Source organism: Mytilus edulis, chromosome 1 (assembly GCF_963676685.1).
Source record: "Mytilus edulis chromosome 1, xbMytEdul2.2, whole genome shotgun sequence".
NCBI lineage: Eukaryota > Metazoa > Mollusca > Bivalvia > Mytilida > Mytilidae > Mytilus > Mytilus edulis.
Genome location: NC_092344.1, coordinates 77,312,081 through 77,327,050, shown reverse-complemented (window position 1 = coordinate 77,327,050; position 14,970 = coordinate 77,312,081). Strand labels below are relative to the sequence as shown.

The 14,970-nt window shown below is 30.4% G+C and overlaps 1 protein-coding gene across 4 annotated transcripts in view; it reads right to left on the bottom strand.

Moving 5' to 3' along the window:
* Positions 1 to 14,970, bottom strand: part of LOC139490639 (uncharacterized) — a 71,621-nt gene that overhangs the window by 12,682 nt on the left and 43,969 nt on the right. For all 4 annotated transcript variants that reach the window (XM_071277556.1, XM_071277549.1, XM_071277540.1 and 1 more), the window contains 8 exons: positions 14,721 to 14,899; positions 14,022 to 14,173; positions 13,518 to 13,607; positions 9,030 to 9,217; positions 7,982 to 8,147; positions 5,134 to 5,284; positions 3,505 to 3,642; positions 2,591 to 2,769 (listed from right to left, as the gene is read on the bottom strand). In XM_071277556.1, the coding sequence (XP_071133657.1) occupies positions 2,591 to 2,769; positions 3,505 to 3,642; positions 5,134 to 5,284; positions 7,982 to 8,147; positions 9,030 to 9,217; positions 13,518 to 13,607; positions 14,022 to 14,173; positions 14,721 to 14,899 (1,243 nt within the window). The remainder of the gene's footprint in view (positions 1 to 2,590; positions 2,770 to 3,504; positions 3,643 to 5,133; positions 5,285 to 7,981; positions 8,148 to 9,029; positions 9,218 to 13,517; positions 13,608 to 14,021; positions 14,174 to 14,720; positions 14,900 to 14,970) is intronic.

Genomic DNA, 14,970 nt, shown 5'->3' with positions numbered 1-14,970 from the left:
ATTTCGTAACGCAAATTTTAGATGACGTAATCTGCTTTGTTGTAATAGAATTCTTAAAAACAATATGCAAATATGAACTCTCGCGAGATGTTCAAACAGGTAAATCAGAGATGATTTACATTCTTGTTTTGATCTTCGTAATAATTAAGTAAGAAAATGACGTTATCGTTATGCGTTACATTTCACACGAAACAGAAGTCCAGTTATTTATTAAAATTGTTTTTGTCCTTAAGTTCTAATCATTTCCGGTCATACGTGAAACATGTGACTAACATGTGATCACGCCCTTACAGCTGGACATACGATATACTAGTTCTAAACATTGTTTTTGTATCCAACGGGATGTTAGCAAACATAATCTGTAGACTTGTTTCGACTTGTTTAAAAAAGGAAAATACAATTTTCAAAGAGATTGCGCCGGGGGTCTATTATTATTCCTATGTGCATAATGTTACATACAATCTTGTGTGAAAATAAATGCCCAATGACTTGACAAAATCGATTTCAAATTTGACTGACGTTTAAACACACTACGTTTCCCAATAACGATGTAAAGGGTCCTTGGAAAATTCAATCGAAATTACGTCTCTTATCATGGTGCCGATGTTCGTTGGATTGATTTTGCTTCAGCAGTAAATATTACTGGATATTTTAGGTGAATAAAGATAATTAAATGAAAAATGCATGTTAATATACCGTTACACTAGGAATGTACAAAGTTGGTAACTTTGTCACAATTTTTAATTATTTTTTTTTATTCATGTTCTGCAAACACTTTTCAGAAACGCAATAAACTTGTCAAAGGAAAAGTAAACTTTTACCAGGCATGACTTGAAAGGAAGTACTTTATTGATTTTAGCCCACTAAAGTAGGTTAAAATGTGGAAACCATGTAGATGGTGTACAGGTCACAAATATCACATGGTGCCTATTTTAAAGATTTTAATTCCAAGTTAAAAGTTTTTTTCTTTACTGGATTTAAAGAATTTTACATTGCCAATGATTTGGAATAAATTTTATATAACTGGAATTTCAAAACCAAATATAAATATATTTTTTTGGCCAAAACATCAAGATACAACGATTATGGTATCCTGTATCAATGAAGAAAATATGGAAAATTCTGAATAAATTGTACTAATTGTTTTCAAAACAAGCACATATTTAGGAGTTTTATAATACTGTTACATTTAAGATGGATTTTAAGAAAAAGTATACTGTTCAGATTATTTTAAGCAGATTTTGCAATAAAATAAAACTAAAAAAATGCTTTCGGTTTCTTATGGTTTCCTGTCACGTTTAAAAAAAACTTTAATATAACATTGAAAATAGATTTTAAATATTAACATGAAGCAAGTAACACTAGTAATGGTGTTTATTTATGCCTTTTGAATTATATTGTGCAAAATAAAGAAAATAAAGATTGGTTTCCTGTTTGGTTTCCTGTCACGTAAACGGTGAATCAAAATGTATTAATTTTTTCTCGAAAAACTCAATTGTTCCATTCATACTATTCTAACACCAACACAACCCACAAAATAAAAGTTAAAATTTTATAACTTATAAAAAAGGATACAAAAAGAAACCAAAGGCCGAATACCAAATTATGGTCCATATGCAAAGTGTACAACAAAAAGTGATTAACATTTCATGAAACATCATAATACAGGAATAATGGTCTTCTACAATTTAATAAAAAAAAAATAAATAAGACAACATCATCCTTCCTTATCTTTAAAGCTAGAAAATTGAAATGAGGACCTTATAGTGCTACTTACCTATAATCTTACTAAGACCTTAAGGATGTTCACTTGTCATGTTTTGGCAATTTTGTCAGATTTTTGGAATCCTCTTGTTTATCAATTTGAATGCCTTAGTAAAGATTGCCCACTGACCCCCATTTTTTTTTAAATAAATCTTTTACATTTATAATAAAAAGCCATCTATAAAAGTCCTTTAAAATCTTTGTTATTTTTTAATAGTTTTTTAGAACTTAAACTTGTCAATGATAAAGCTATGAAAAATCAAGAGAGAACATTTTCCTGCAAAAATTTCAATGGCTTATATCTTGAAAACAAGCATATTGACCTATATTTTTTTTTTATGCTTTTTTGTTTTCTTTATCTATCCCCTATCAATATACATTAATGTTATGCAAGGCTTGTTATTTTGAAACTGAGTAGCGAACTTCCATAAGCTTGTCTTTCATTCATTTCCATGTTAAACAATACTCTTACTACATGAAAACTTTATACTCGTAATTGTAAAGGAACTTGACATCTACAGAAAAATATATCTTTTTTTACAGTTTACAGTAAACCTGAATACATAAATCTTTTTTGCTATATTGTGAATACCTGTATGGTGATTTAAAATTTTGAAGAAGCCTTGATGTTGGGTTGCTGTATCATTTTATTATCCTAAATTTCTTTATATTGATTCAGTTTAGCAATTTTATGTATGGTATCCAACAACAATATATCATAGATACCAGGATTAAAAATTTCTACACCAGAAGCATGTTTCATCTAAAACAGACTCATCAATGACCATGTGAGGCCAAAAAGGTACAGAATTGAAGAGTTGTCTACCTTTCATAATTATGTCGCTCTCTAGTCATGACATTCCTCGCCAGTTCACTGAAACAGTTGTTTAAATGTTCTTTAGAGAATGTGATTTCATCATCATTTTCTTGGCAGTTTGCCATCAGCTGAGTGACAAAAGTATCGGCAATATGTGGTTTGGTCAATGTAAAGCTTTCCTTCATTACCTACAAAATCATGAAAATACAAAAACTTATGTCTTAAAATTTTATTCAAAGTTACTTTTGTAAGTGATCAAGTTATATGATGATGATGATGATGATGATGATGATGAATGGTTGCTTAATGTCCAGTGGCAAAATTATACAAATGCAGGACTGAAATATGTTATTTTATGCAACTGGTTCCTGTCTTATACTAGACTGACATTCTAGTTCACAAGGTATCAGTCGACAGAAAGATGGTACCACTTTGCAAACAATATAATGTTTCAAAGCTGGCCAGTCTTTGCTCTTAGTACTTAATGCTGTGTTTGGCAGAGATGCAGCAAATACTAATTCTTAAGTCGTTGTTTTAAACCAGTTAGGAATGAAATCCCAAAAGCTCCTTCACTCAATGTGAGCATACAGACACATTATCCAAGTAATATGTATTTGTTTTGCTTTTTAGGTAGCAACCCGTATGTCATTTTACCATACCATCTGTCGACCCCATAGTTTATTTACTAACCAAAAATTTAATATCCAATGAAGTATAAAATTTTATCAGTCATACATTGAATATATAAACAACAATTAGTTTTATAATAGTAGAAAATGACAATTAAACTGGTATCTAAAATGACTCATTTTCATATTAACCCATAGGTTGAATCTGAGTGTTCTAGACAGAAGTGTTTTGAATTTGTTTTCAAGTTTTAAATGTCATGCCATTTATTATAAATCATTTAATCTTTCACTTACAGGCTTCTTCCAAAGATCTGTAGCATTAACAGACTCTTCCCTAACTCTCTCAGCAATTGTCAAACTTAATTCCTTAGCCAGCTTCTTCCTTAATTCTGTTATCATGTTCACTTCAAGTAATTCCATAAGTCGTACAAGCTGTAAAAATACATAAATATTATTATACATCATTCCTAGTTAGGCAAACTAAAATTAATAGATTTTCATCCAAATTTTTTGAAAAAAATGGGGTGGGTGGGAGGATTTTATATTATAATTTTTATTTCTTATGAAACTCTCTTGTGACGTGTTTTTCATACATGCAAGTGTAATAATAAGCTTATATCATGTATATACATGTATAGGAAATCGTTCATAATTTTTCAAATCTTACATAGAAATCTCTGATTGGCAAGCACTGTTCTACTTGTAATTGCTGCTTTAGAAACCTATTTTTAATTTCTTCAGTTGGACAACCTTCACCAAATTTATTTGTCTTTCTAAGCGATGTTTTTTTTTTGTCTCTATAAAATGAAACAAATATGCAGTGGTATGCAACAAAAGAATTATGAGTACAGAATAAAATGAAACTCAAACAGTTTTCAAAATAATAGGGTTGGTGCTTATATGATTCTTCTTATAGATGCAAATATAATTAATATGTAACACATGAACTTATCAAAAAAGAAGAAGTTGTAAAATGACTCTATTCAGAGTAATGGGACAGAATGCATTTTCTGTTTGTCAACAAAAAAACAATAGCCATGGGTAAATCTAAGTGAATGTTTGCCGACTTTTTGAACCCAATATACTGTCATAAATCTAACAAGTTCGTGCTTGTGTTAATTTGTTCAATCCAGTTATGTTTTTGTACCAATGTGTTCCACGATTCTTGCTCTTTTGATATAATTCACAGTCCAAAATTCCTGCCTCAAAGCAATTTTATCAATAAAAAGTCAACAGTTTTCTAATCACAGAAATTTGTGTCTTGCTGCGATATGCGCTCTTGGACACAGCCTATTACTTGTAACCCAAATATTCCATGCTCTTCTCGTAATTAATTTCTATTCTCGGTAGATGATTTTGTCATCATAGAGCTGCAGAATCATTTAAATTACTTGAAGAAACAGGAAGTTTTGAAGGAAACCAAATTTTTGACAGTTACCAGAAAAGGAAATGAACAAAATCTGGAAATCGTAAATTTTTAAAAATAAAAAAAATCGGGGCGGGACGATTTCAGAGGGGCGGGCGGGATGAAAATCTATCAATTAATTTTAATTGGCTTTAAAGCAACATATACATACAGAAATAGGTGTTTACATATAAAGTATATTTCATACTGAACTTGGCAGTCATAATGTTTCCATTTCACCAAGTGTAATTTGCTGTCTGCATATTTCCTTTATTCAGAAAACAATCATCATAGATTTTTTTATTTTTAAAGAAAAACTGTTTTTAGTGATGATTTTGAACTATAAACAAATTAATAAAAATGATAGTGATTCTTTTTTTTTTATATATATATATATATATATATATATGTTTTTTTCGTAGAGCGTCCCATTTGCATTGTTAGTTTGTCTTATACTAAATGTCTTACAACTCCCTATAGGAAAGGACAACATTTACAATATTCACAGGAAGACCTACCTGCTTAGATCTGACTTCTATTTCTGATGCCCCTCTAGGCATGACAAGGGGTTCTGTGTCTAAAGCTATACCCTCATACAGCTCACCCTGACCCAAACGTCTAGCAACATTCTGTAGAACTGGCAACAAGATATCAGTCTTGTACAGTTTACTGAAAAGACAAGCAATATAATTTTCATTTTTACCATATATAATCTATTATACAGATCACATCAGCCTATAATCACAACAATAAAGTTCAGCTATCCTTCAATTATTACCATCATATGACAATTTCATGTACTTTTTATCTACATGATACATTACCCTAATACTTTGATTTTTCTTACTGCCAATATTGATTGATGACTTCTTAATATCCAGTTGAAAATATTACTTGCCTACTCTGGAAAAAGACATAATTACGATATAGATATACCAAATACCATCCTTCATATATTCAACAACCTTAGTTTAACATATGATGTTGTTTACTAGATATCAATGTTTACAGTCATGGATTTTGTCTCACATATTTGCAGAAAGGCTTCATTCATTTTGCATTTAGTGCATAACTGCAACATGGAAGAAATAGCCTCAGTTTGAGATCTTGTCATTAATATTTAAATATAAACAAAGGCTGGCCCCAAAAGGATGTTTTGCTGCATAGTGTATTTATTAAATACATCAAATGTGTAGAATATCTTTTTGGATTAAACTATTACTCAGTTTAGGGGTTGATGTACCAATAAATTGTCTGGGTTAACTTTAAAAATATATTATGGTGACTTGAATAACACCGGTATCACTCAGATTACAATTCTACCTTGACAGGTAAGTTTGTATTTAGCCTATAAAATACTTATTTAGCCTTGAGAATTGAAAGGTCAGTTTCCCATTCATACAATAGAGGTTGATAAATTTGGCTTCATGCCATTTACCTTGTCCAAAATTAAGGTCACTTTATTGTTATTGTGATATTGTTAAAGTACAAAAGAACCCTATATTCTGACCAATACTTAAAACTTTGTGCATTTTGATTTAATTGTTAAAAATCTGTAAATGTTGAATTTTAGGGGTTATTTTAGGCCTTTTAATTGCATATTTCTTTACATGGTAGTTTTTTTTCAGATATAAAAAAAAAACTATCTGCTTGACTGTTATAGAAATAGACTATGCTTGCAGGGTCTTGTTTTTTGTTTACACCAAATCTGACAGATTATTATTAAGTTGCAAAATATTTTAAATAAGAGCTGAAATTTTTTCTATCTTTAAATGTGCATTGAACAATGTTGAAGGTTAAAATAATCATAATGTGAACAAGAATGAAGAAAACATCTTGGTCCCAAAAAAAACCCATCATCAACCAGGATATAATATTCCAAATTTTAATTTATTATACTAATATCAGTTGAAATCTCAAGCCACTATTTTGCATGTTTACAATGTAGGTCATGTCCCAACAGAAAATCAATGAATTTGACAGTACAATGTACTCTTAGCACAAACACATAAGGTCACTGTGAAATAGACATCTAGGGCAAGAAACAGTCAGTTATACCAAACCAGTTTGACTAGATGTCTAGTTGAAACCAGTTTGACTAGATGTGTCCTATATTTTGACAATGTAAATGACATGAGGACCTGCATGGGTTTTTTAATATCTGTATTCTTTAAATTTTTAGGGCATTTTTCTTTTAATAGCCTTAAAAATAACTCTCATTCTGTAAAGCAAATTCTCATGAAAATGATTTTACTATATAGTCTTTCTGTTACAAGATTATTTATCAATTATGCACATTGATCATTATATTATCGGTATTGCATTACAGTTACCTAAGTTTCCTTTTTATTTTGAACATTTATTCTTTATACTTTCGCACCGCATTATTCTCTATTCTTTATTTTATTGTTCATTTTCTCTATTCTCTATTTTTTGTTGCTATTACATTTATTCTCTATTCTGTAAACCCCATTCTGACCCTTATAGGTAAACTTCTATTGTATGAATGGGATAAACTGACCTTTCAATTCTCAAGGCTAAATAAGTATTTTATAGGCTAAATACAAACTTACCTGTTAAGGTAGAATTGTAATCTGAGCGATACCGGTGTTATTCAAGTCACCATATATATATATAATTCTTTAAGGTAGATCATAGGTATATATTTCTTGAGATAGAATTTTCTTATACTTTGACAAAATAAAGATTTAACTATGCTATTTTCAAAAATATAACAAAAAGTATGGGTCACCTTTCTATTTTCCAAGCTATGAAATCCTTGAAAATTGCCTAAATTTGGTTAGATTGTTCATGAAAAAATACATCTGTGTGCATAAAGAGAAACCTATGAGATAGAATTTTGAAATAAATTGTGAGAAGATAGATTTAATAATATGTTTAAAGAAAATAAAAATAAAAAATGGTGTCACCATACTTGTTTTCTTGCTACAAGTAAAAAATAAAAATTTCCCTATCATTTAAGTATATATTTTTTTACTAAAAGAGTTATCTACCCTTAAATGGCTTATTTGAAGAAAAAAAAAATGATTCTAAAAACACAAAATTTGATATTTGTTTAGATATTTCGAGTTATTCATTAATATCACATTTTTTTTTATATAATTCAACAGTCTAACCCATAATTTGCAAATCTGTCTCCAAATTTAGTTTTGGTAAAAAAACTTGTACAATCCAAGATGGCGGTATACCATGAATCTACCTTAACTGTAATTATTGAAACAGATTACTTCTCTCTTTTTGGAGTCATCAAGAAAAATAAATATAATACATTTCTCAACCTAAAATATTATATCAAGAACTAAAACACCTGAATGAAAAGGCTATCACTCTATATTATAACCTTACCAGACTTCTCTGTGTAACATTGTGTTGTCTATTTGTTCTTTCTGGAACTTCCTCTTAGCCCAGTCGGTTTTGATATACTCCAACCATTTCCATAGAATCAGGAAAAACTTCAATAATCTGTATGATTCTACAGGTTCTTGTGTTCTGGACAAACTCAGTGGAACACCTTTATAAAAATTATGAATGAAAAATTACAAGACTTAGTACAACATTGTGGTACTGACATGTGCCATTTGGTATAAAACAAATAGATATGATCGTACACCACTGTATAATTGATTAAGAGCTTCTATTAAGATAATCAGTGTGTATTTCATTTTATTTCTCCTAATTTTTTTAAATTGACTGTTTTTTTTACACATTTAGTCCCAAATTGAATAGGTGTATTGATTTCTTCAATTATATTTTATGTCATATGAAAATTGCATTCTTTTCTTGTCTTTAATTTAAAATAAAATGTCATATCCTTTGAAAAAGATATTCTTTATTGTTCTCCTGTAAATATTTCTCAGCAACCAGTTAAGTTATAATCTAATATGAGGGATTTAATTTACTTGACAAAACCATGTTACTCCATTTTTATTTTTGTTTTATTTACAATACATAGGAAGACTTAGGATACAACATGCACTATCCTATTGAGGAACATTTTTATCAAGGAATACTTCATAAAATTTTCTACCCACATCATAAATGCTTTAATAATAGTATTGGTACATGTACCAAAAATGTGCATACAACATATATGTATCTATGAATTATTTTTCTTTATTATTATCAGTTTAATTGACATATATAAACCTCAATGAGGACTGCAAAGGAAAATGTATACAAATATTTTAAGATCAGGAATGAACGAATATTTTAAGAGAGGATGACAGTAACCATTGGGCATTTCACTGTAAAAGCTTGGAAAGTTGTAAAAATGTTCATACTTTAGGTAAGTATAAATTTCTCATTGTCCTCTTTTTTTCTAGTTTTTATGTATATTACAACTAACAAATAATGATTCCCAGACTAAATAGTATCTGAATAATGTAAAACCTACTTATTCTAGCTAAGTTACTTGCTGGAGTATGAACATCTACTCGACTGGCTGCCCTAGAGGGGCCTCTGGATCCCTTTACTGATTCTGGTTCATCCTGGTCCCCAGTCAAAGAAATCTCCTGGTGTCCCGTCTGAAGAACATCTTCCATCAACAAGGTAACACCAAGAATTTCTCCATTAGCTACATGTCTGAAAATAATGGATAGAAAAATAAAAACAGAACTAAAAACGTCAACAAGGCTTCATGCATCATAATAGATGACATCAGAAAATCAGAAAACCAGGGATGGACCAGATGATAATTTGTTTCCTCTGGTTTTCTTAAAAAGGGCAAGAAGCAAATTCCTATCCCTGAGAATTATCCCTTAAAGAGTTACAAAGTGAAAATTAATGTTTGTAACCATCAAAAGGAACAAATTTTTTAAAGACTAGATGTGTCAAAACAAAACGGCCCGGTCTCAAAAAATTGAAAAACTGCAATTTCAACAACACATGTGGACACAAACATGATGGTAGTCTCACATTTCAACAATTAACTCAAAATTTGAAGGCGTGTAGAAAAAAGTCTGTAAAATTGTGATTTTCAACTATTTTCAAAGTTGTAAACCCTTAATTTTGACAATAATCAGCAGAGCGGAGCCTAACTTAAACTTGATCTATAACTCATCATGATTAACTCACATACCAAAAATCAGCCCAATATCAGAAGGCGTTTAGAAAAAAAGTGTGTATAACTGTGACTTTCAACAATTTATCAAAGTCCAAAGCATGTAATTTGGGCAAATATAATGGAGCGGAACAAAACTTAAACTTGATCTATAACTCATCATGGTTAACTCACATACCAAATATCAGCCTAATATCTGAAGGCGTTTAGAAAAAAACTCTGTATAACTGTGATTTTCAACAATTTATCAAAGTCCAAAGCTCGTAATTTCGGTAAAAATTAAAGGAGCAGAACAACACTTACACTTGATCTGTGACTTATCATGGTTAACTCACATACCAAAAATCAGTCCAATATCTGAAGGCGTTTAGAAAAAAAGTGTGTATAACTGTGATTTTCAACAAAAATTTCAGCAAAAATTATGGAGCAGAACAAAACTTAAACTTGATCTGTAACTCATCATGGTTAACTCACATACCAAAGATAAGCCTAATATCTGAAGGCGTTTAGAAAAAAACTCTGTATAATGGTTTGTTGTGGAATGACGGAATGATGGAATTACAGAATTTCAGAAGACAAGACAAGACAAGACAAGACAAGACAATTTATTACAACTTAGGCACACGTATGGTGCTACAAGAGGATAACAATTATACATTAAAAATTACATACATACTTATACATTTACAAGAAAGTCACACAATAGATTAATAATTGATATCATACAATAAAACTGAAATATATTTGGTTGATTTGTTTGCAAAATTCTTAATTGCAACGTGGTTAGAAATTATTGTAACATGCTATGAATTATGAAAATATTTTTTCAATATGTCTTAGAAACATGCACACTTTTGTTAGCACTGGCACGTTACAGTGTGATAATAGACCAATAAATTTCAATTGGGAAGGATTTTTTATGTAATATGTAGGTATATACCTTTCTCTTAAAGACATAATTTGTTTATTGGAACATACAAAAAAATAATGATATTCGTCACCAATGGTATTTGAATCGCAGTGACAGCATATACGATTTTCTCTTGGTGTATTTTTCCACCGACCAACTTCTATAGGGATTTTGATGTTTGAACATCTAAATTTACTGTAGATGTATCGATCTGCCACTTTAAGATTGAGTAAATATGGCTCTAAACAAAACATTGTTTTGTATGAAGCATAAAACACACCTCTAGATGAGTTTGTCATATCAGCAGATAGGCTCTGTCCGAATTGGTCAACCAATCTCTGTTTTATTTCTTTTTTAACATCCGAACTTTTGATATCACCCTGTGCATTCCAGACAAAAGAAAATCCTGTATCATCTAAAATTTGTTTCAAGGAAGATAACCATTTAAATGAGTATTGGCCTGAGTTATGTAAGTTATACATTAACTGATACAAGATCCCAGATAATTTGTTACTACTGCTTTGCACTAGCATTGACCAAAAACATAGTAATTTAGTTTTGATATTAATTTTTAATGGAAATCTGCCAGTTTCCCCATAGCCCATATAGTTTGGTGTTGTTGATCTAACATTCAGGACTCTTTTTAGGAAACTCAAGTGCACCTTTTCAATCATGTCAACATTTTCATGACCCCAGATTTCCGACCCATAAAGTAAAATTGGAGCGACCATACAATCAAATAGTCGAAACTGCAGATCTGAAGGGATGTTGACATTTCTTAACTTATAGTATAATGCATACAGTGCTTTTTGTGATTGTTCAACAAGTTTTTTCTTTGATAAATTAAAATTACAATTGTATCTTATTAATAATCCCAGGTAATTATAACTGTCGGTGAGCTGTAACTCCTCGCCCCTTAGCATGAATCTCATATTTCTTTTACGCTTCGCCTTCTCAAACACCATTACTTTTGTCTTATCAATGTTTACATTTAGTTTCCAGTCAGTACAGTATTCATCAAACTTGTTTAACATTATTTGTAAATCGTTAGCTGATTCTGCCAATAATATTGTATCATCAGCATATAATAACAAGAAAATTCGAATATAAATGCCTAGTTCATTTAGACAGTATTCATTTACCTTTTCTAAACCTGTTATATCATGCTGAATAAAATAGCTTTCAAGATCATTAAGGAAAAGAGAAAAAAGAAAGGTTGATAAGTTTTCACCTTGCCTAACTCCAACTTCGCACGGAAAGAAATTTGAACAACTCGAGTTATGTCTTACACATGATTTGACATTAGAATAGAGGTTATAAATAGACTTAAATATTTTGCCGGTTATGTTACTAGAAATAAGCTTTTGCCACAGTCCTACCCTCCATACAGTATCAAAGGCTTTCTTGAAATCTACAAATGTACAGAATAAACGTTTTCCAGAGAGTAAATAAAGTTGAATCAAACAGTATAAACTAAATATATTATCAAGTGTGGAGTACCCTTTCCTAAATCCCGCTTGGCATTTTGAGAGTAATTCTACTTCTTGGGCAAACTTGTCTAGTCTGTTATTTAGTATAGCTGTAAATACTTTACCTAAACATGATACCAGTGTAATACCTCGATACGAGTCTGGATCGTTAAGAGCTCCCTTATTCTTATAAATGGAATTAATTATTCCCATTGACCAGATTTCGGGTATAATCCCTGTGTCGAATACAAAATTGAAAATTTTACATAAAGAGGTAAACATACAGACATGGAATTTTTAATAAACTCGTTTCTTATTCCATCATATCCAGCGGCTTTGTTATTTTTTAATTTTTTAATGACTTTGATAATTTCTTCCTCGGTAATAGGCCCATTTAAAATTTCGTCGAACTCAATTAACTCTAGGTTAGGTAATTGAAACTCTTCCTCCTCATTTGCCACACTTTCATTAAGCTTCTTAAAATGTGCATACATTACTTCTAGTGAAATTGGACTTTCCTTTTTTTGTTTCGGAGAGAATCTATTTAAAACTTTCCAAAATTCTTTCAGGTTATTTGTTGATATATTACGAAGCTCTTTTTCTGTCTTCAACTGATAGTTTTGAAAACATTTGTTTATTTCTTTTTTGTATTCCTTACTTGCTCTTTTCAGTGAATTCTTATTATTTATACTTTTCTGTTTATTATATTTATATTTAGCAGAGTGAAATTGTTTTCTTTTCAGCTTACATGATTTATTAAACCATGGTTTATTCCTATTTTTGTCCCCATGATTTTTTTTAATCGGATTTTTATTAGCAAAGGTTCCAAAAGAATCCTTAGCTGCCTGTGAGTAAAAATTTGTTAAACTAGTTATAACTCTGTTTATATCATGATTATCTTTTTTTGAGGATTCTATTTCATTACACAAATCAAGAACTTTTTCCTCGTTCTTTCTTATATTTTCGATGAACTTGTGTTTATCCTTTTCAATCCATTTTATTGTCTTCCTTTTATGTGAACTTTTTTCTTTTTCTATAGTAGTGACCTCTGTTGTGAGTTTGACATGAATGCGCTTATGAACATCTGAGAATAATGCTTCAAAAGGAATAATCTCATACTCTTCAATATATTTAAAAAGATTTGACAAGACAATAAAGTAGTCAATTAAACTGTTGTCTTTCATAGCAGCCTTACCTATACCCTTACCCTTATCCGAACCTGTCCTACCCCCTGTAATATACAAATTATTTCTCTTACAAAACTCTACTAGTTTATAACCCTGAGTGTTTGGACGTATTTTATCTTCTGAACATCTTTTTAGTGGAATCTTTAATGAAATGACGGAATTACGGAATGACAGAATGACGGAATTACAGAATGACGGACAAGTGTAAAACTTTGTTGCGGGGTCATAAAAATTGGCCACCTAAAATGTATCATACCGGTCAACTTCATTCAGTCCAGCTAGACATAGCTGTATATAGTATTCTATCTTGTAACAAGGCCAATGCAGCAAGGGAAAAGGACCATTCCTGTAAAAGATAAACAAGGTTACAGGAGCAAATTTAACCGGCAATATATACAATACTGTAACAGATAAACAAGTGAAGCAATGTTCATTCCTGATAAAGATAGAAAAAGCTAGGGTACTAATAATATAGCTCCCCTGTTAAAAATATTTCTTGCTTTTGTAATACATTACGAGTCTCAACTAAGTGTTGACAATTTCACAATTCTTACACTTTTGAAACAGCCTTAAAGAGGTTACATTTACAGTAGCTATTATGCTACAAAATGCAAAACATTGTTATAGTTCCAGAATTCATATTAAATTGATCCCTACAAATCCAACTGGTTTTATTTCATGCTTTTTATAATGCACTACATAATACTGATTTCAAAAATAAACTTGGTTACAATGGTTCTGATACAATTAAATAACTTACCTTCCACAAAAAGATCTCCATGGATACCATGCTTTAGCTTTAATATCTCTAGGTTCAAGTGGTTCTGGGACAGAAAGATGGCAGTTGAATATCGAAGGTCTTTGAACATTACTCAAGTGAGGGAGGGCATGGTATACATTATCCTGAATGGACTGAAATAGAAAAAATAATGAGTGCATAAAGTAATGGTAATTTTGTTTATTTAAACATATGTAGATAAAGCTGTGCTTCACTCAAGAAAAGACAGAATTCTATATACTAGTGGAATTCATCCTAATTTTCTACGAAACTTGTAAGGATGAGAAATTCATGATATTCATCATACAAATGAGACCTTAAAAAGTGATCTTGTCTGACAATATTCCTTTTCATTTTGTAATATATATACAATGCTTCATATAATATTTGACTATGAGAAAACAGCATAAATAAAGGAAAATTTCACCCACAGTTATGATTTAATTATTTTTTTATTCTATCACATAACAGAGAAACAAATACGGTATAAATATTCCTGGGCTAAAATTGTGTTATTGTCATGTGTTTACAAACCTCACAAATTGTCATCAAATGTTGAACAGAAAATTAATTTGGGTTATCACCCCTTGAAACATTTGAATTATTTTCTTTCCACATCAAGATAGAATAAGTCTTGACAGAATGTGAATTACATATGATATTGTAAGGGTAGATAATTACCTTCATGGCAGTAATATTTCCTGTAGACAAGAATGTATTGATCATACAATGTCTAATGGCAGTATCTAATTCCAGGAACATAACATCCCTCCTTAAAGATAGGAATTCTCCTACTGTTACAGGATCTGTAGGACCGGATAGAAAACTTATCTGCTCCTTTAATTCCCTCAAATCAGCACCTGATAACAAAAACAATTTTTTGAACATTATTCAAGATAATTATACTTTCTTAAATTTTAAATTATTTGAA